At 43.9% G+C, this 22,577-nt stretch overlaps 1 protein-coding gene across 2 annotated transcripts in view; it reads left to right on the plus strand.

The window, feature by feature from the left end:
* The first annotated feature begins 7,452 nt into the window (after positions 1-7,452).
* E2F7 (E2F transcription factor 7) overlaps positions 7,453-22,577 on the plus strand; it is a 39,228-nt gene continuing 24,103 nt past the window's right edge. For both annotated transcript variants that reach the window (XM_027543302.1, XM_027543303.1), the window contains exons 1-4: positions 7,453-7,689; positions 8,385-8,474; positions 16,650-16,925; positions 18,323-18,491. In XM_027543302.1, the coding sequence (XP_027399103.1) occupies positions 8,385-8,474; positions 16,650-16,925; positions 18,323-18,491 (535 nt within the window). In that variant the 5' untranslated portion in view covers positions 7,453-7,689. The remainder of the gene's footprint in view (positions 7,690-8,384; positions 8,475-16,649; positions 16,926-18,322; positions 18,492-22,577) is intronic.

The raw sequence follows: 22,577 nt of genomic DNA on the forward strand, positions 1-22,577 counted from the left end.
ATGGGAATACCAGACCACCTGATCTGCCTCTTGAGAAATTTGTATGCAGGTCAGGAAGCAACAGTTAGAACTGGACATGGAACAACAGACTGGTTCCAAATAGGAAAAGGAGTTCGTCAAGGCTGTATATTGTCACCCTGTTTATTTAACTTATATGCAGAGTACATCATGAGAAACGCTGGACTGGAAGAAACACAAGCTGGAATCAAGATTGCCAGGAGAAATATCAATCACCTCAGATATGCAGATGACACCACCCTTATGGCAGAAAGTGAAGAGGAACTCAAAAGCCTCTTGATGAAAGTGAAAGTGGAGAGTGAAAAAGTTGGCTTAAAGCTCAACATTCAGAAAACGAAGATCATGGCATCCGGTCCCATCACTTCATGGGAAATAGATGGGGAAACAGTGGAAACAGTGTCAGACTTTATTTTTCTGGGCTCCAAAATCACTGCAGATGGTGACTGCAGCCATGAAATTAAAAGACGCTTACTCCTTGGAAAGAAAGTTATGACCAACCTAGATACCATATTCAAAAGCAGAGACATTACTTTGCCAACAAAGGTTCGTCTAGTCAAGGCTATGGTTTTGCCTGTGGTCATGTATGGATGTGAGAGTTGGACTGTGAAGAAGGCTGAGCGCCAAAGAATTGATGCTTTTGAACTGTGGTGCTGGAGAAGACTCTTGAGAGTCCCTTGGACTGCAAGGAGATCCAACCAGTCCATTCTGAAGGAGATCAGTCCTGAGTGTTCTTTGGAAGGAATGATGCTAAAGCTGAAACTCCAGTACTTTGGCCACCTCATTCGAATTGACTCATTGGAAAAGACTCTGATGCTGCGAGGGATTGGGGGCAGGAGGAGAAGGGGACGACCGAGGATGAGATGGCTGGATGCCATCACTGACTTGATGGACGTGAGTCTGAGTGAACTCCAGGAGATGGTGTTGGACAGGGAGGCCTGGCATGCTGCGATTCATGGGGTCGCAAAGAGTCGGACACGACTGAGCGACTGATCTGATCTGATCTGATCTGGTATTATATATTTATTAAATTATGTAATTTTATAAGTATGATTTATAAAGTATATTATAAATATAAATTATAAAATATATATTTATAGAAATAAACTTATATAAAATAATCTTATTTTAACTTGTATATAAAGTTCAGTTCAGTTCAGTCGCTCAGTCGTGTCCGACTCTTTGCAACCCCATGAATCACAACATTACATTTAGCCAATTTAAGCTTAGAAAAATGACAACGAACATCAGTCCTTGGCCTGATATTTTTTAACATTCTCATTATTAGTGTATATATGTACATAATGTAATATAACAAGTAGAGAAATGTGCCCACTATCACCAAATATGGAAACTAAAAAGTGACTTCAGCAAACATTCTTACATATCCACACTAAGTGATTAGGTGTCAGTGGCAACAGTTTTAAGAGAATATCCTCAGCATCCAATAAATACCTAGAATGACAGGAATGGACGACTCTCAAAGACCCTCCAAATCAGACTGGCAATTTTAAAGAGAAAATTAAGGCTAGGTAGGCAATATCTTTTGTTTCATGGCCAAGCTTAATCTGGAACCTATGCTCCTCCACAACTCAAAGTGTGTTCTTTCCCTTCTAGCTAAGGCTCTGGAGATTAACAGGACACCTACCCCCATTTCATTCAGAATCTGGTTTCCAGGCTAGTGGTCAATCCCCACTCTTACCCAGCAAACACTGTGGTTCCCCCCAAACAACCACACCCAAACCTGGAGCATAAAAGTAGCATTGCATAAAGAGGTGACCTACTATACACTCTCCAGGACCACGGTATTCCCAGACTCACCCAGCTCAGCTCAAAATCCATCCTATATGTTGTGGGCTGAAATGTTTGTTATAGCACAACCCATGCACAATCCTTGCCTAAAACATACACAAGTGCAAACAAACACACACACACACAATGTGTTAAATTTTAATTACATGAGGATGCAAGTCACACAATCTTTAAGCAAACTGACTGCTCAATAGTGCGAAGGATGACAAGGACTCTGTAAAGATAAAGAATTAATTTCCTCTGTTCCCTGTGGAACATGTAAGCACAGTTTAGGCACCTCTCTTTGGATAGCTGGACATCTGGATGTCGTGAGATGGGAGCCATAATTGCCCTTTGGTATTAATATGATCTTTTTAAAAAAATTGCTACTAAGGTCATGAGCAGGAACCAATCATGAACTGATTCTCCTTCTGACATTGCTTATGGTCAGCCAAGAGTAAATTTTCTGCCTTCTCTGAACCACAAGCAGTTAGAGAAGCAAATGTAACACATTCCCAGACCCAGGAATATCTAAAGACAAAGCACATTTTAAATGGTAGCCCTCAGTTTAAGAAGAACCATTAAACCGATCCACTCAGACACCTCAGAATTGCCAGGATGTGAAGTCAAGGTCCCTCTGTTATCCATGTGGTGAAAAATCAGTTTTTAATTCCCTTCTGTGACTGAACGTTTGCAAACGGATGTTACAAGATGACTGTGCTTGCAGTAGTGGAAGGAAAGGAAAATATCAGAGGAAGCTGACATATTAACTGGACAATTCATACTAAATGACATGTATTGTATCTCACCACAGTATATTTTCCCTGCAAAGTGTGACCAATTGAGATTGGGAACCCCAAAAGGGCAAAAGACCATCTGCAAGTTTGAAAAATCACGCAGTATCTTATATACGGAAGAATGTCAGTCATCTGCTGTGTTATCTTCCGATCACAGCCCCTGCTGCTCATTCGTCTATTAATTTCCACCCGCCCATCAGATTTCTCATTTACAACCTCAACTCCTTCTGAAAACCAGTGATGACATAGCCATACTCTTCAGAGACAGTACTCCAACACACTTACTTATACTGATGCTTTCAAGTCCCAGAATTTATAAATAATCTGTCAGTCACTCAGTTACTCAGTTGAAGCTAACAGTGGCTGGGAACTCAACTAGGGCATCAAGAATATGTGACTTCTTTCTGCCTTCACTGATGGAGCCTGAGGATCCATTTCTGAAATCACTGAGTCAGAAGCATCCAAAGGAGTCAATGAATAACCATACAATTAGCATATACAAAGAACATGACACTAGGAACTGAAAAAACATGTAATACCCAGGTCCAATTCCAGATCAAGTAAACTAGAAATCTCTTGAGTGTGTGGTTCAGATATAGGTTTTTGGGTTTTTTTTGTTGTTGTTTTTTTTTTTTGATTGGAGGATAACTACAATATTGTAATGGTTTTTGCCATACATCAACATGAATCGGCCACAGGTATCCAGTGTCCCCCCATCCTGAATTCCCTCCCACCTCCCTCCCCACCCTATCCCTCTAGGTTGTCCCAGAGCATCAGTTTTGGGTGCCCTGCTTCACGCATCAAACTCTCACTGGACATCTTATTTTACATATGGTAATATGTATGTATGTTTCAACGCTATTCTCTCAAATCATAACACCTTCTCTTTCTCACACTGAGTCCAAAAGTCTGACAAGAGACCGACCTCAAACCTAGGAACACATACAGACTGAAAGTGAGGGCCTGGAAAAAGGTATAAGTTCTTTTTAAAAAAATCTCTCCAGGTGATTTTAAAGCACAGACAGGATTGAGAACCACAGGCTTAACACAATACAGGACCCCGAGGCCTGTGGCCACAAAAGTGCACAGAGCACAGTTTCCACTTTGTCAGCTGGGAGAGGCATTGTGGAGCCCCAAGCCACCATGTAAGTCTAGCTAGCTTGAATCACCATGCTGTGAGGAAGATCAAGCCCCACGGAGAAGTCACATATTCTCGATGCCCTGCCTGAGGGCCCAGCCACTATCAGCTTCAGCTGAGTAACTGAGTGGCAGATTACTTATGAATTCTGGGAAGTGAAAACATCAATATAAATAAATGTGTTGGAAAACTGTCTCTGAAGTTGCTCATCAAACATTCATTTTCTAGTTTTCCTCTAAATCACTCTTGTTTAAGCAATTAATGAAATTACAAGTGTTTGAAGCCACATACTGAGTTTTTCATGTTTTGAATAGAGATTACATCCCTGGTGGCTCAGAGGTTAAAGCGTCTGCCTGGAATGTGGGAGACCCGGGCTCAATCCCTGGGTCGGGAAGATCCCCTTGGAGAAGGAAATGGCAACCCACTCCAGTACTCTTGCCTAGAGAATCCCATGGAGGGAGGAGTCTAGTAGGCCACAGTCCATGGGGTTGCAAAGAGTTGGACAGGACTGAGCGATTTCACTTTCACTTTCACTTTTCACTTTAATTGAAATAGGTGGATAAAATATTCAGAAAATGCTACGAGAAGGTCTACAACATAAAGCTGCCTAACTTCAAAGAGACAATACAGTATTATTTTGAAATATCAGAGAAATGAATAAACTATAACCATTGGAATGGTGATCTAGAAGGCTGAATGCGGGTCCCCCCAAAAAAGGCATGCATGCATGCTTGCTGCTAAGTCACCTCAGTCGTGTCCTACACTGTGCGACCCCATAAACGGCAGCCTACCAGGCTCCCCCATCCCCGGGATTCTCCAGGCAAGAACACTGGAGTGGGTTGCCATTTCCTTCTCCAATGCGTGAAAGTGAAAACTGAAAGTGAACTCTCTCAGTTGCGTCTGACTCTTAGCGACCCCATGGACTGCAGCCTACCAGGCTCCTCCGCCCATGGGATTTTCCAGGCAAGAGTGCTGGAGTGGGGTGCCATTTCCTCCTCCAGGGGATCTTCCCAACCCAAGAATTGAACCCATGTCTCTTGCATCTCCTGCACTGCAGGCATTTTTTAACGCTACACCACTAATCCCTGCAATCCGTGAATATTGCCTTATTTGGAAAGGTCTTTGCAGACATTAGTAAGGCTCTTAAGATGAAGTCATTCCAGATGATACAGATAGGACCTAAATCCAGTGACAAGTATCCTTATAAGGGGCACATAGGAGAGATTAAAGACGGACAAGGAGGAGGCACTGTGACCACTGAGGCAGAGATCTGAGCAAGAAAGCCATACGTTAGTCAGGATTGCTTATGGCCACCAGAAACTGGAAGAGGGGAGGAAGAGATTCTCCACTATAGTATCAGAGGGAGTGTGGCCCTGTCAACAACTAGATTTCAGAATTCTGGCCTCCAGAATTGTGAGAAAATAAATCTGTGGTTTACCACCCAGGGTGCAGTAATTAGTTACAATAGCTACAGGAAACTAATATAGTTGTAAAACAACATTTATTCATCTAACTTTCTGCTTCCACTACAATGGCAAAATTTAATAAACTGCAATTTTATTCTTTGTATTTGTCCTTATGCTTCTACCTACAAGACAGACTTCAGTTTAAAATACCATTTCTATTATAAAAGTGTCAAATGTTTATTACATTATTATTTTCGTTTATGTTTAATGTTTCCCATGCATTTTTTTTGTCTTTCTAATGTATGATCTAGCAGTGATTTTCACTCTGTATTTACCAGCAATCTTTTTTTTAAGATTTGTTTTTTAATGTGGACCATTTAAGTCTTTATTGAATTTGTTACTATAACACTTCTGTTTTGGTTTTTCAAAGACAATGCATGTGGGATCTTAGCTCCCCAACCAGGGATCCAACTCACACCCTCCGCACTGAAAGGTGAAGTCTTAACCACTGGACCACCAGGGATGTCCCCCTGGTGTACAAAGGTAAGCACTGATTGAGCATTCTGAACTCTGCAGATAGTTTGTTTAAAACATATATATATATACACACAGGTGTGTATATATATATATATATATATATATACACACATACACACATATAGGCGGCTTCCAGTTCTCAGTGGTAAAGAATCCACCCACAGTGCAGGAGACTTGCAGGAGAGATGGGTTCTATCCCAGAGTTGGAAAGATCCCCTGGAGTAGGAAATGGCGACCGGCTCCAGTATTCTTGCCTGGGAAAAAAAACCATGGACAGAGGAGCCTGGAAGGCTACAGTCGATGAGGTTGCAAAGAGTCGGACACAACTGAGCAACTGAACAGCAATACATACATATCTATATATGTGTGTGTGTGTGTGTGTGTGTGTGTGTGTGTGTGTGTGTGTGTGTGTATGTGTGTGTATATATATATATATATACATACATATATATACTTGGTACATAAAGGATAATAATGAGAATGATATCTGTGCTAGAAAGTATATTGTTTGTAGGAAAATGTCTGTAGACATGGTTTAAAGCCTGGCAAATTTCCAACAGTGGAACGTTCTACAAAATGACAGTAACCCTCAACACTGTCAAGGTCATCTAAAATGAGCAAAGTATGAGAAATTGCAAAGCCAGGAGGCACCTATGGAGACATGAAGACTAAATGTAACGCTGTATCCTGGAACAGAAAAAAAGGACACTGGATAAAAATTATGGAAAACTGAATGATTGCTTTAGTTAAGAATAATATAGCAATATTGGTTCATTAACTTAACAAACGTGCTATACAAATTTTAAGATGTTAACCAATAGATGAAACCGGGTGCCCCCCGTATGGGAATTCCCTGTACTATCTTCTCAATGTTTCTGTAAATTTAAAGCTGCTCTTAACAGTCACGCCTATTAATACACACACACACACACACACACACACACACACACGCACACACGCACACACACAGCTCTATCAACATTCGTATTTTAAGTAAGAAACTAAGGTTGAAGGAAGTGAAATATTTCATACAAATCAGCAATGTTGAGGAAATTTCCTCGATTGTTTCCCAGAATACTAGTGAGTTCTTTAATAAGGCTAATTATTGGCGATATTCTGAAAAGGGAACAACACCAATAAACTTTCCTGGACTTGCAAAGGAGAAAGAAAAAGCAGCTGGTCCTGCTGGCAGTCGAGTTTCCAGGGCTAACTGGCGTGCCATCTGCTCGCCGCAGCAGAGCGTGGTAACATGGTTCACGTGTCACTCCAGCGATCGCGTTAGAAGTCGGCCTCAACAAGCCTGGACAATTTCGCGGCCACGCAGGTTGCCGGAGGAGGGGGTGGCGGCGGCAGCAGCATCCAGAGTGTGTGTATCGTTTTCCCAAACTCCATCTGCTCCCTCGTCCCCGGGCTGTGCCCGCGGTCTGCCCGCGCGGCCAGCCGAGGGACGGGCGGGTATTTTGGGCACAACAAAAGAACGTTCGTCCTCCTCCCCACGCCGCCCCCGCCCTCGCTTCCCGCGGCCTCCCGGGCGCTCGTGCCCGGGAGGAATCAGCTCCCGGGCCCGAGGTTTCCAGGTACCCGGAAGGGGAGGGGGCGATGCGGCCACAATTGGGCGGGTGAGGCCGAAACGCGCGCCCAGGAGCGCCAAGACGCGGAGGGCGGCGAGCCCGGGCCGTGCCGCCGCGCGATTGGCCGGGGCCGGCCCGCCGGCCGCCGCTGATTGGCGGATGCTCGAATTCGGTCTCTAGGCGCCAGAGGAGGTGTTTTAGCCGGGACCGCGGTCCGGAGCTGGAGTCGCGCTCGGCGGGCTGGGACGCTGGCGCTCCGCGGACGCCACGGGGTCCCCGCTAGCGAAGGGTGCTCGGAGCGGGGAGCTGCTCGCCTAGCTTTGCCCGCCCGATGTCGCCGTCCGGTTGCTGATCGAGTCCCCCAGCTGATCCCGCTCCACTGTGGGGCTGCGGAGGTCCCGGGAGAGGCAGGAAGGCTCCTTCGCAGAGTGGGAGTAAGTAGCGCTGGCAGGGAGGCGGGAATTGGGGGGAAAGGGGGCCCTCCGGCTCCGGCTACCAGTCTGCCACCCCTCCCCTCCCCGACTGGCGGGGAATCGAGGCATCGCTGCCTCTGGACCAGGCGAGCGTGGGGTGTCTGGGCTCCAGCTCGCCCTCCGGTCGGGCGGTAAAAGAGGACCTGCCCTACCTCACGAGCTGGGGGTTTCGTTGCAAGAGTTTATCTTTGGGGTCTGCTCGGAGGCCTGGGAAGGGACTGCGCTAGGCACTGAGTGGGTTTGGTCTAGCGATCAGGTTTCCTTCCCCCCATTCAAACCCCCGTCAAAGCCGAATTCCTCCCAGTTCTTTGCGCCAAAATTAACTGACCTAGGAGACCCTGTACTTTCTGACAGATTTCCCCTACACCCTCTTGACTTGAAACTTCATTTTGTCTTGTTACTTTTCATTAAAAATGACTATTTTTATCGTGTTTTTTTTTTTCTTCTTACCAATTTCAGTCATTGCTAAGCACAACTTTGAGTGTTTGTGTTCATTCATGTGCGTTTTACAGACTTGGGGTAGCCACCACCCCGGAAATTCCCAGGATGAGTTTAGGGAGGGGAAGTTCATGTTCATGAGCAAGTAATAGATATTTCTGTTGACGGAAAGAATATCCAACTGTAAAGTCATTTTCTAATGTAACTGTATGTTACAGATGGAGGTAAACTGTCTAACACTAAAAGACCTGATCAGCAGGCCGCCCAGACTAGATTTTGCAATTGAAGATGGGGAAAATGCACAAAAGGTAAGTGAACTTAAATACCTTAAACTCTATCATATTTAGGATGGTAATGTCTAATTCAGTTAAGGATTCCAGCATCCCACTTGTGTTTGTCTTATAATAATCTTGGTGAACATTTTAGAACTATGCTTTTTTTCTAATGGAGGAGACATCCAACCGTTATCCTTCAGTTTCTCAGTCATTGAGTAGTGGAAAGAGGCTAGGTTACATGTAATGCTGAAGTAAATTTATATGAATCAAAGATATGCTAGACACTGCAGTCAAAAGATTGTAGTGTCTACAGTTATCAAGAGTAGAATTAATGCAAATGAACTCACAAAACAGGCCTACAGACTTCCAATAGGAGCTTATGGTTGGGGGTGTAGGGAGAAGGAAGTGTTTAGGGAGTTTGGGATGGACGTGTACATAGTGTTATATTTAAAACAGATAAGCAAAAAAAAAAAAAAATAAAAAATAAAAAATAAAACAGATAAGCAACAAGGACCTACTGTGTAGTACAGGGGACTCTGCTCAATGTTATGTGGCAGCCTGGCTGGGAGAGGAGTTTGGGGGAAAATGGATACATGTGTATGTATGGCTGAGTCCCTTTGCTGTTCATCTGAAAACTATCACAGCATTGTTAATCAGCTATACCCCAATACAAAATTTAAAAAAAAAGTAGAATTAGCTAATGCTGGTCAGAAATGTTAAGTCTCAGTTCCCAGGAAAACTCTATGTGCTAGATTATTAAAGTATAGAGAGATGCTCTTCATACTGACGAGCCAGCTCCTAGAGGCTGTTCCATCTTCCCAAGAGCATGAGCAGTGCCTCCCGATAAAGTGACTGAGTTCCCCAAGACTGAATATTTTGCAGTGCCCCTGCTGGTTTTGCACTGAGGCCTCCCTTGTGGTTTTGCATGCCTTGTAATTTGTGAATCAGTGGCGCTGTGTTCAAGAAACATGACGAAGTAACCAACCATAGCAGTGTCTAAATAGGACTCGCGTCATCACAATGCCCTTGCCAGCCGGTGCCCTACTGAAAAGGTGGAAGAGCTTGTTAGTAATGAACACCTAAGCATTTTTAGGCAGAGGCAAGTAGATATGACATAGCCAGGTTTAGAAATTTTAAATATCAATTTGAGCACAGCCACATCCTCAGGCATTGAACTTCTCTCAGTCCCTGAGCTTAATTTTAGGCTTAGCGTGCATCCTGAAACTGCCTGCCTGCAAAGCACCTGTTATATGGGCCTTTGAAGAATACTTGACAACCATTAATTTTGGATACATGTGAAATTATATGCTTTTTCACGTATGATTTCCACCACCACCCCCCACCCCAGGATTTGATTTATTTTTGTTGGGAAAAGAAGTATACCAAAACATTAGTGTTTTTAAAGAGGACTTTAAAAAAATTCCATTTGCCATATGAGAGTGGCAATGCCCAGACTTTATATATTCAGAGTTTTGGTTTTGCAAGTTTCAGAGCAAAACTTTTTGTTTTCCTTCCTAATTTGGATGGAACAGCCTTGAAAGAATGTGTATACCTTTAAGTAAGTAAGTAAGTGTTAGTCACTCAGTTGTGTCTGACTCTTTGCAACCCGATGGACTGTAGCCCGCCAGGCTCCTCTGTGGGATTCTCCAGGCAAGAATACTGGAATGGGTTGCCATTCCCTTCTCCAGGAGCGCTTCCTGACCCAGGGAACAAACCTGGGTCGCCTGCACTGCAGGCAGATTCTTCACGTCTGAGCCACCAGTGAAGCCGTGTGTATACCTTTACATAGAGACAGAGCCAAGGGGCAAGAAAAGGCAAACCTGGTATCCACTTCTTTCCTCCCAAGTGGATGACTTTTTATTAAGTGCTTTCAACAAGCATGCTTCTCCTATTCTAGCCCAGTAAGTACTGTGCCTGGCTGAGCTTTCATATTTTAGTGGGTATAGAGAAAACTCCAAATGACTCCACAGAGATTTAGGAAAGTGACTAAAATATTTGAAATAGAATGCAGGGCTTATTTCACCTGTCAAAGAGATGGCAAAGGAAGAGATGAGCATCCAGGAGATGCTCGAAGGGGCTTTCATCTCTCTTTTCACCTTGCTGTAAAGTAAAGGAAAGAGGATTTCTGGGGATGCTGAGGATGTGGGATTTGGAGTCAGATCTGGATTTGAGTTCCTGTTCTACCATTTGTTAGCTCCGTAAGCTTGAATAAATTTATTTATTCAGTTTTTCGACGAATATTTATGTTCCAGTTGCTGGGGATACAGTGTTTTAATAAATCTCCTAGCTTCCCTAAGCCTATTTTTTATTTTATGAATTGGAATTAGTAAGTAGACTCTCTCCTCAGGATGTCTATAACCCAACAACCCATACTGTTCACCCTTACTCAATTGAACTGACAGCCCAAAGATAAATATGATGCAGGCCTGGCCCTCAATTATCTGAGAGATGTTTCGAGGGCTCAGATATTAACTCACCAACTAGCCTGTGATTTGTTAAGTGCTATAGGAGTGGGAACCAATTGCCCCAGCAGAACAGAAGAGTAAGAAAGAAATTCATGGGGAGTCTAGAGAAAGTTGGAAAGCTTCACGGGGGAGCTAATACTTGGGCTGAGGACTTCAGCTTGTAAGGGAACAAGAGGAATAAGATGGACTTTGTAGGCAGAAGAATCATATGAGTCTTTGTGGTGTGGACATTCAAGAAATGTTCAAAATTTCCAGAGTGGCCAGAAGCTAGTGGTACTTCCTGAAACCCTCTGGTGGGTGCCTGGAACAGTGTCCTGTGGGTCAGTCAGCATGTAGAGGACTTATCTTTCTTGACTGTCTGATCTTCATCAGTCAAGGTCTATAGTACTCTATTAGGCATGCATATTTCTTACCACTCACGGAAAAACTTTTCTTTAAAATGTAAAGTTTACTGTGCCCAAGTCGTGAGATTATAAACAAGACTCTCCTTTTCAGTTGTCTGTACTGCATTTAGGAATGACAAAAGTAGAAAAAGGATGATTTGGGATGAAAGAGTGGACAGTAAAGATTGAGCTTCGGGAGGGCTATGTGAAGGAGATAACACTCGAGCTAGGTCTTGAAGGAATGAATGGTAAGACTTAGGCAAGTGGAAAGGAAGGATACTCATAAAGAAGTGGAAGCTAACATAGTAAATTTGGGAACCTCACCTAGACTTAGTGGGCATGGGTTTTCTTTGAAGGTCATTCATCTTTTGCATGCTAAGTTGCTTCAACTGTATCCAACTCTTTGCAACCCTATGAACTATAGCCCACTGGGCTTCTCTCGCCATGGGATTTTCCAGGCAAGAATACTGCAGTGGGTTACCATGCCCTCCTCTAGGGGATCTTCCCAACCCAGGGATCAAGCTCACGTCTTTTGGGAGTGGTTAAAGAAAGAAGGCGAGTTCGACTCGAAGCATTTATTTATACCCGTGTGCTTATAGGTAAATAAATAAATATGTGCAAGAGGCAGTTGGTTGCCTGATTTGGGAATTCATGGAAGGTTCTAGCCAGATACAAACTTGGGAATTATCAAATGCATGTTGGTTTTAAAGCTATGAGTGGGTGAGCTGCTCCGGAGAGCAAACAGGGAAGTGTGGAGAGCTGAGGTTTCTAAGAGCAGAAAATGAGGAGCCTATGAAGGAGGCTGAGAAGGAACAGTCACAAACAGAAAGAGAACCAAGAGAGAAAAAGTGCTAGCTCAGAAAGACTGAGAGTTTTATAAAGCAGATAGTCAACAGTCTTAACCGCAGCAGTGAGCTCAAATGTGGTGTTTTGCCATTGACTTGTCAACTAAGATGTGATCTACGTGAGAGCAGTAGATCAGAGCAGACTGGTGGTTTGAGGAACCCCCAGGAGACGGGCAGGGGGAAGTCCTGGCTGTGGATTACTCATTCTGGAAAGTGTGCTCTGAAGGGGAGGAGAGTGTCGATGACTAAGAGACACCTGCGGATGTGCCTGTCATATTTGCGATGAGTAGGGTGAAAGATGAGGATGAAAGAGTAGGGTGGGTTTCAGCGTGACGGTGTGCGCAGCGGCTCAGGTGTGATAAGATGCAGGGCAGGTTTGAAGAAACACGGGGGAACTGTTTGGGCAAAATGTGGGACATGCATGAAGTGGGACTGGAAAAGAGGTTGGCACAGTATCACTAGGGGCCTTGAACGGGCTGCTGCCGATGTCCTCTTTAAAGTAACGTGATCAAGGCTGCATCTGAGAGAGAAGCAAGATTAGAACCCAGATCTCCTGATGACCAGGTCCTTTCTATGGCAGCTCAGTCATAATGCTGGTGTAGTAAATAATAATGACGATAAACATTTGTACAGCACTTGACAGATTACAAAGCACTTGCGCCCTCAGTATCTGGCCTGATCCTCACAGCAACTGCATGGCAGGTAAGCCAAGGTGCCTCACCTGCATTGCACACAAGAACTGAAGAATCTGTTTCCCGGGTGCTCTCTTCAGGACCGCTCTCACTGAAGAGGCCATTTCCAGGATGTGGCAGCTTCTTCCTGGCAAGCAGATCTGACATGGAGATTAGCGGTCAGGTGGTGTATCAGGGAGTGCCCTGGGGACAGTGCCCATTTAAGGGACAAAAAAGCAGCAAAATGAGACAGCGGGTGAAGTGGAGCAGTTGATCAGTCTCAGCGGAAGTCGGGTTCACCCTGAGGGAAGCTCTGGGATGACCCCCCTCCCCCGGAGTGGTTCTGAGTCTGGGCAAGAGGACCCGGCTTCTCCATGTCAGTGTGGCCTATCCCAGCCCCTGAGGATAGTACTGGTCTCTCAGGAAGGGGCATGTCCTGGACGAGTCAGTCCACTTCAGCCAAAGCATGAAGATGCTTACTGCTGGCATTAGTCCAGCAGCTGGGGAGATGAGGCATTCATTCTTCAAGAGAGCTGGGTACACCCCAGTATCTACCACATGGCTGGGCAGCCTTGCTGGAAAGCCTTGGAGATAGGTACTTTGATCTGAACCCTTTATATTATAGATCTGGAAACTTGAGTCCAGACAAAACCAACACTTTGTCCAGTATCAAAAAATAAAGTGGAGTCCAAAACCAGGTTTCTCAATCCAGTCCCTTCCTCCACCTTCCACAGTGTCAGGATTTGGGGATAGACAGACGGATGGAACACGGTGGATTAGGTTACAGCTGACTTTCTGCCCACCTGAAACCGCAAAACAATTTTCTGTTTTATTTTCTGTTGATGTAGAGGTATGGTAAGGATCGTAACCTACCACGTGACCTGACTCCCCTCGTACTTACCCAGGGATTGAACTTGGGTCTCCAGCATTGCAGGCAGATTCTTTACCATCTGAGCCACCAGGGAAGCCCCAAGTATTACTTAAACTGTAGTGAAAATACATCAAAGTGCTAGAGGAAATAATTGATCTGAATTGCTCCTCAGTAGGGAAAAGTAGGAGGAGCTCAATGTTCCTCGGAAGACAGCTACCACGGAGGCAGTGGAGAAGGAAGAATCTCTGCACCTCTGCAAGCCTGGGCCACACCTCCACCATGGGGAGACCTTTGGAAATAACTCAATAATCAAAGCCCGTTGTTCCTTTTGCACCTACGAGGGGCAAGGCATTGTGCCAAAAATAGTGAAGAATGAGACATGTGGAAGTAGCTCCCTGACCTCCAGAGGTGCACAGTCTCATTAATGAGACAAGACATAGGCCCAGGAAGTTAAATAGCAATACGATGTGCTTTGTTCTATTAGCTCTGAGCTTAAGGATGGATAGTAATAAAGAACGGGAAAGTAGGGGGAGAGAATAGCTAATTTGTATTGAGTGCTCAGTATATGCCAGGAACTATTGTCATAACTGGAGATCAGTATTTTTATGAACTTCGTTTTCAGTTGAGAGAATTAAAATACAGTGAGGAGAAGGAAGTTGCCTGCACTCACCCTGCTGATGAGCTGGCCCTACCAGCCTGCATGCAGAACTGCTCCCCATGCCACCTCTCCATAGATGCTTGTGGGGATCAGTGGCCTGCTGGGTACCCTGGAGCTGCGAAAAAGATAACTCCATCCCAATTCATACTCCAGACAAGCTTATTTCTAGACGTAGAATTTCGGAAACTGGGACACAGAAATTCGGAAAATGCTATCAGCTATTTCTTGCCCTACCCGTGACTTTTATACTGAGTGAGTTTGTATGTGACCTCAGGCAAGGTACCCTCTGTGTGCCTCAGTTTCTTCATCTGTCGGCTTGAAAAATAATAGTACCCAGGTTAGAGGATTAGATGAGGAGTTAGTGGTGTAAAGCGCATGAAACAGGACTTCCCTGGTGGTCCAGTGGTTACGAATGCACCTGCCAATGCCAGGGACGTGGGTTCGATCCCTGGTCCGGGACGATTCCACAGGCCACAGGGCAGATGAACCTGTGCACCACGCTGCCAAGGCCACCTGCTTAGAGCCTGTGTTCTACTGCAGGAGAGGCCACTGCACTGCGAAGCCCACTCGCTGCAACTAGAGAAAGCCCGTGCATAAGAACAAAGAGACAGCGCAGCCAAAAAAAAAACGTGCACGGAACAGGTATTGTCTGTAGCACATAATATGCACTCAGTACTTTCGCTTGAGAGTTCCCCTGTAGAGAATTCATCAGAATTGCACAGTAGTAGGGACTTGTTAAGAGATCTGAGGAGATACAGGCTGGACGCTTACTGCTGCAGTGGTATGAGAAATTGTCACCCCCATCTCCACTCCCTTCCTAGGACAGAACTCACTCACCATGGCTAGCTGGCAGCTTCCACTGATCCAAGGAACAAGAGATGGCCTGCTACCACGAATTCCAGTTTCTCCCAAACAATTCTGTTTTCCCTTTTCACGTGTTGCTCATTTATAGGAAAACGCTTTTTTAAAACCACTTCTCAGCCAAGATCCAAGCATCCAATAAGCTATAGAGTGATACTGTGTGCAGGAATATCAAATATGCAACTCACCCACCTTGCTAATTACGTCAGGCACAATTGCCTGGAGGTGAATTCAGCTATGGGAAGAGCAGAATCTTTTCTGAAAGGTTTTGAATGGCAAATCTTATTCTGCAGGAAAGAAATTTGTTTCAGAAACTAACTTGTAGTTTCAAATGTGAGTTCTGTGTACTCAGTCCTTTTTCTTAATGGATTAATGGACCCATCGTTAATCTTTTCTTATAATTAGCTAAGACATTTTATTTAAAGTATGGTCTGGGGGAAGGTGCTAGTCCACAAACTTCTATTAAGCTGCAAAAAATCAATACCAGAACTTGAGAGTTTAGCATTTAGAAACCTCTATAGTAATTGGATCTTGCCCCTATAACATCTAAGCCTGTGACCAGTGGTCTCTTCTTGTTGGACAAGCTATAAATTGGGTTGAGTGGCAAACTCAAGGGGAGAGTCACGTGATGGGAGTTGCATGTGGGTCCTATCAGGCTGCGGGAGTTTGGAAGTGAAAGGCACTGGTCCTTCAGCAAGGGTAGTTTGAGAAGCACCACTCTAGGGGAGGGACCATACATTGCTGGGTGGTTTGAAATGTGGCCTTCTGTGGATGCCCTTCCATTAACTGCTGTGTTAGCACTGGTGAACATTGAACAAAAACATAATCACTCTTCACTAGTTAGTGCAAACTTGTGAATAGTGTTTAAAAAATATGTCACTTAGAAGCAGTATGGATTCAACCCACATTGGCTGTTATTATCACCCCCGACTATTACAAACATCCACCAGTGATAGATACACTCATGCCTTCTTTCACAGAGATGCCATGAAAAATCGCCAGTCCAGGTTTGATGCATGATACTGGATGCTCAGGGCTGGTGCACTGGGATGACCCAGAGGGATGGGATGGGGCGGGAGGTGGGAGGGGGGTTCAGGATGAGGAACACATGTACACTCGTGGCGGATTCAAGTCAATGTATGGCAAAACCAATACAATGTTGTAAAGTAAAATTAATTAATTAATTTTAAAAAATAAATAAAAACTGATAAACTATAAAAAAAAAAGTTTAAAAGGAGTAGCCAGTTATAATCAGTTTCTCATTGGAGCTGCCTTTTGATTCCCATAGATCCTTCTGTTTATTTTCTTTTATCCTATCCTGATATTTTTCAGCCCTGAACGTATGGTCTGTTTGCAGTTTATTGTCTTAGTGAATAATGGGAACAAGTTGCACTCTTACCTGATACCTGCCCTTTCTCATTTTTGCTAAAAGGTCTTTTTTTTTTTTTAACTAGGAAAATATATTTGTTGATCTCTCAAGGATGGCCCCAAAGACGCCAATAAAAAATGAGCCAATTGACTTATCGAAGCAAAAAATCTTCACTCCAGAAAGAAATCCCATCACTCCGGTTAAGCTTGTTGACAGACAGCAGGTGGAACCATGGACGCCCACCGCTAACCTGAAGATCCTCATTAGCGCTGCCAGCCCAGACATAAGAGACCGAGAGAAGAAAAAAGAACTGTTCAGGCCCATTGAGAACAAGGATGATGTGTTTACAGACTCTATGCAGGTATACAGGCTGTGCTCCTAAGGGCTTTCATAGAATGGAAAATTTTTAACTTAATTATTAAAATGTCACAGAACTGTCAACTTTTTGGTTGTTATTGAGTTGAAAACACCATTCCACTTACTCCTTTTATTTATTTACAGCTGAAGTGGGACTCTCATTCTCTGTCTCATTTTTCATAATGAACGTTTTTGTTTTCTTCAGTTTTTTTTTTCTCTCTTTACCAGTATGTGTTTTTTAATGATAATTTTTAAGCCATGATATTAATTTTATGATAATTAAAATTATTGTTTTAATTATTTTAGTTATTAATAACAATGACATTAATTTATTATTTAAATTTTAATAATTTTGATTTAATGAAGAAATTTGGGTTTTTTAATGCTGCCATGAATTATAATTTTCACTCTGATTTAATAATAATCTAAATATTTGTGATTTGGGAAATTTTATCATTCTCCCATGTATGTTTAGTTCACTGGTTTAGTGCTTTAACATTAAGTCATCTTTAAATTACCTGTCCTGTGGGAACCAGAGCTCTTGAGCAAGCAGCATATGTATACTTTTTTAAAAAGTCTTTCTTGGGACTTAAATTGAGCCTTTTTCAAATGTGGTTGATAAGACAAGGGCACTCGTTTAATATGCTTAAAATAAGAATGAGTTAGGAAGAGTAAGATTTAGCTGTCCTTAGCAGCTCAAGTCTGCCAGCTCTTGGTAAATTGTGAAACATAAGAGCTTGGTGACACAATGTAGGCAAGTCTGTCGCCGATTTTCATGTTAACAGGGATTACGGGGGGCTTAGGGAAAGATAGATTCTGATACATCAGGTCTGAGGGGAGGCCTGGGGTCTCTACAGCTCTTAACAGGCTCCTGCTGATGCAGATCTACAGCCTGATGAGCACACCAGTAGCAAGGATGTAGCAGCCTGTAAATTATCGCATTGTTCATTCTTTAATTTAATCAGTAGACTCAGCCTCAGGGCTTCCCTGGGGGCTCAGATGGTAAAGAATCTACCTGCAATACAGGAGACCTGGGTTTGATCCCTGGGTCGGGAAGATCCTCTGAAGACGGGAATGGGAACCCACTCCAGTGTTCTTGCCTGGAGAATTCCACAGACAGAGTAGCCTGGTGGGCTGCAGTCCATGGGGTTGCAGAGTCAGACACGACGGAGCAACCAACACACACACAGAGACTCAGCCTCAAGTCACAAAGGAGGAAGAGTTCAGTTCAGAAAAGCAGTAGGTAAAAGGCTGAGAAAAAAGGTTAGGAAGAGTATTCTAACTAGAATCTGGGGTGGTAAGGATGAGGATGCTGCCCTCAACTCACCATGCCACCCACGCAGTCTCTCCTTCAGGACGTTAGCCGTGACATCTCCCGCCTCCCCTGTCTGCCCTCTGTAGCTTGATGCTGTGGATGACAGTGCTGTGGATGAGTTTGAAAAGCAAAGGCCAAGCAGAAAGCAGAAAAGCTTAGGACTCCTGTGCCAGAAGTTTCTCGCTCGCTACCCAAGTTACCCTCTGTCAACTGAGAAAACTACCATCTCCCTGGATGAAGTTGCTGTCAGTCTCGGTATGTATCATGGGGTCACCTGTCTCCAGTCACGGTGGGAAATCGATTCCTCGGGTGAGCCAAAGGCTTCAGATCACCTCCTCTACTAAGTGCAGAGCAGGCCCTCCAAAAGAGTGAGGACAGAGGAGCAGGTAGAGCTTTTCTTGTGTCATAATCATTACGCATAGAATTCCAGGGAGCTTTCCAGGCCTGAGGGTCAAACAAATATTTGGTTTCTTTAACCTCAAAAACTGTGTTTGCAAAAGACTCACGTTACAAATTAATAGCTAATACCTTAATTCTATCTTATTTCAGACAGACTCAAAAGATTTTTAGAAATATCCTGCTGTTTATTTTTTTTTAATGCTTCTAAGAGTTCAGAACTGCTGTTATTTCTGTTACAAAGCCAAATTTGAAAGCAAGAGAGTTAGGTTTGAAGCCCTGTACTGTGACCTTCACAGCAAGTCTGCCCAACTAGAAAAAGCACATCTGGATATAATTCAAACAGCTAAGCCTTGTAACAAAGAGGAATACATCCGTTCACATGGCGTGACCGTATGTCATGTACAGTGGCGTCTGGGCTATAAATATGCAGGCAACTGGTCCGAGTAGAGACTCCTAGTGGACATGGATTGCAGTTAGTTTCACAAGGAACATACTGTTGACAGTGAATAAGTAGAAATCACAATGATTTAAAGATGTCAGAGTGTCACCTTAACAAATTAGGACAATTTACATATAGGAAAAGGAAAAAAAGTCTCAAAGAAGTCAACCCAGTAGGCTTTATGAGCCTGGAGGAGGGCATGGCCACCCACTGCAGGATTCTTGCCTGGAGAATCCCATGGACAGAGGAGCCTGGGAGGTCCTTCAGGTCACAAAGAGTCAGACACAACTGAAGCAACCTAACATGCACGCATGCAAGGCTTTATGATAGATTATATTTTTAGTTGGTTTATTAGTTCTGTATCTTCCCATAGCCCAAAGAATGTGACTCAGTTGATCCTTGCCAATCTAAATTATTCAAACGGATGGTTAAAAAGATTTGCTGGAAATTGAAGTAATGAGGAGCCAGTGGTTGTGATTAGAAGACCATGGGCTGGACTTTGGGTAAGACAGAACTGGATTTGAAGCCCAGGTTTCTAATGTATAGGCTGAGAGAGATTTAAAAAGTTAATTAATCTTTTCTCAGTCATAGCATAGAAACCATAGCACCTCCCTTACAGAAGCTTAGAAAAGTTACAGATCATGTCAGTAACATGCCCAGCTCAGGGCCTGGCTTAGTAACTTATTGCTCCATGGAACTGTTTCTACTCAGCTGTTATGAGAGGTTCCCCTTGCCCACTTCCATGATTCTCAAGCTGTCCTGTCAACCTGTACAGCCAGGAAGAGGAAGCAGAGGGCTTTGACAGGGAAGCTGTTTTAGAACCCAGGAATAGCATACAGTATTCTGGCTTTGGTAGCAATGAAATGAGATGTGAGCCAGCTGGACAGAAGCTTGGTGTAGACATAGCTGAGGCACTGGGTCCTAGAAACTAGTCCGAAGAGGCTGAGGGTAAAAGAACAGATCATACAATGTCTTTCTCATTGGGGTTCCTCTATACACCCATCCTTTATCAAGAGATCTTGCTGATATCAAAGCAGAAGAAAAAAGATTAGATGTTGGAAGGCTGCCTTACAGGTCCCAGGGAGGACAGGGCTGTAGGTCTCCTGTATAACCATCTAGAGCAGAATGCCAAGGCTTTTGCAAAAACTTCCTACTGTGTCATGATTTCCCAGGCCTGCCAAATGAACTTTCCATCTCTTCATGTGAGATAAGACGGGGTCCCTTCCTAGAAGCTATGTCCAGGGTAACCATCTCCTTGATTGAATCTAAACTCCTGGCTCTATCCCAGGTCACAAGCTGTAAGACCAGATTTTAACCAAGGATCTGCAGAGCATTCAAATTGCATTGTTTCCCAGTTTCTGGTCTCATGTAGATTTGATACTGATATTACAGGTAAGAAGTTAAAGAACTGGGAATGACTTTAGTAAATGGAAAATTACACAGCCTAGGAAAATTTACTGGGCCGAGATGCTCTTGATGAGCTCTGTGGGGCCTAAGGGAAGCGTGGTAACAATGAGTAAATGCTCAAGGGCATAACCAACACCATGACTAGGATGAATAGGATCGCCTTGAAGACAGAAGAAAAAGAAGGTCAGAGAATCTTCCTGACAGAGCAACCTGCAGGACTTGAGGCCTGTGAAATGGGACTTTTAGATGTGCCCAGCCAGTGGACAGTTAAACTCAATCCAGGTTGCAAAAGTGAGTGAGCAGTCAGGCAGCACACCTATTATTGTGCATGCCAAGCGGCATCTTATTGTCTTAAGTGGTCCGAATCGTCCTTTTAATTCTTATTTCTTCCTTTATTTCTTGGGATGTCTAGCCACTAGATGGAGACTTAATGGCTCCTATCTAATACAAAATAACAAAACAGTCGGGCATATGGCTGGCCCTGGGATATCTCAGTTGCATTCACATGACATTTCTAATGGGAAGGTTTATGGCGAGTTATGCTCTAAACGAGATGTGTTAATATATGGAAACAGACTGGAACCAGGGCCCAGGCAGATCTGGACAAGGGGCTGCTGACTGCTCCTGCCAGCACCTTCCAGCAGGCATCTGGCAGCAGAGCCAGAGCTTCTGGAGAGTGAAGAGCCTTTCTGGGTCATGAGCCTAAATGTTCTGATTGACTGTGAAATGCCTCTTCAAGCGGGGATAGCACTTCCTCTCAGCTCCACAGTATTCTTGTAATCTGGTCTATTTCTCGTGTTAAGTCTTTGGAAAGCCAAGAGCTGCATACACTGAGTCTGCTCTGATTATACAACAGCTGTTGGCAAGCGAAGGGGAAGAAGGCATTTTTGTTGCTGGGCCCTTTTGCTTGGAGATGCCTGGCAGCATTTGTTACGGATACTTAGGCGAGAGCAAGAAGGGCCAGTGAGTCCCAAAAGCCTAAGTGTCTATTGCATAACAGGATGAGACACAGATGCGAGGTTTAAAAAATCTGTTTCTACTGTCACCTTGAATGCCAGCAGGAATTTTAGGTATCTCCCACACCACACAGAAAGTACTTACAAAATCATATACAAAGAGCAGATAAATTCACACCTATCAGAATCCCTTTAAGTTTATTGTTGCACTGAATCCTCCTCATTTTATGAGATAAATACCCAGGCACAGAAAGAGTAAGTAACTACCCAGACTCACCCAACTAGTAAGGGATAGTGCAGGGATTCCAGTCCAGGCAGTCTGACCCTGAAGACCCCACACTTAACCCATGAAAATATTTTTAGTAAATTCAATAGACTGCTCATAATCCTGGCTCTTTAGGGAGTGTGGCATAAGTGGGCAGGGAATCCATGAACTGGACGGTCAGCCTGTGCAGGACTTCCTGTGCTTTACTGACGGGCTGTGTGGCAGGACATGGTGCGTGAGAGCACAGGGAGAATTGTCCGTGGCTGTGACGAGCACACGGAGGTCTGTGTGCTCCAGCCCTGGCCCTCGCTTCCTCCTGCAACCTGAGAAGGGTGCCCAAGCTCTTGACTCCTAAGTTTCCAGCCCAAAATAGGAAAGAATATTTACCATCTGTTTTCCCTACTGGCCATTACAAGAATTAACAGGACAATTTTTTCACATCGTTCAAACTCCGGGAAGGAGAGTATGGTCCGATAATGAGGTTACAGTTATTGGACACAGCTTTATAGTCTGTATACTTAGGACTAGCTACAAGTCAAAATCAACCGTCCAATCTTCATCAAGCCTTTATTACTGTGATGCAGATTGCTCAATCCCACCAGTTTTAACATGTTGAAATGTTCATGTGGTTTGCCTAACAGGTTCAAAGAAAAGTTGCTCTACTATTTATGTAATACAGATGGAACTATCATCCATCTCAAGGTGGATGTTCACCCTAGATCTTATCAAGAGTTGGATCCCAAGAAGAAAAAAGAAAAATAATTTCTGTTGCTTGCATTCTCATAGGATGAATTTGTTGAGCAATTATATTTGCTGGGCAAAGCATCACACAGAATAGTTCACAGACAAGGCCCAAGCCTTCATGGACTTTATAC

Source organism: Bos indicus x Bos taurus, chromosome 5 (genome assembly GCF_003369695.1).
Source record: "Bos indicus x Bos taurus breed Angus x Brahman F1 hybrid chromosome 5, Bos_hybrid_MaternalHap_v2.0, whole genome shotgun sequence".
NCBI lineage: Eukaryota > Metazoa > Chordata > Mammalia > Artiodactyla > Bovidae > Bos > Bos indicus x Bos taurus.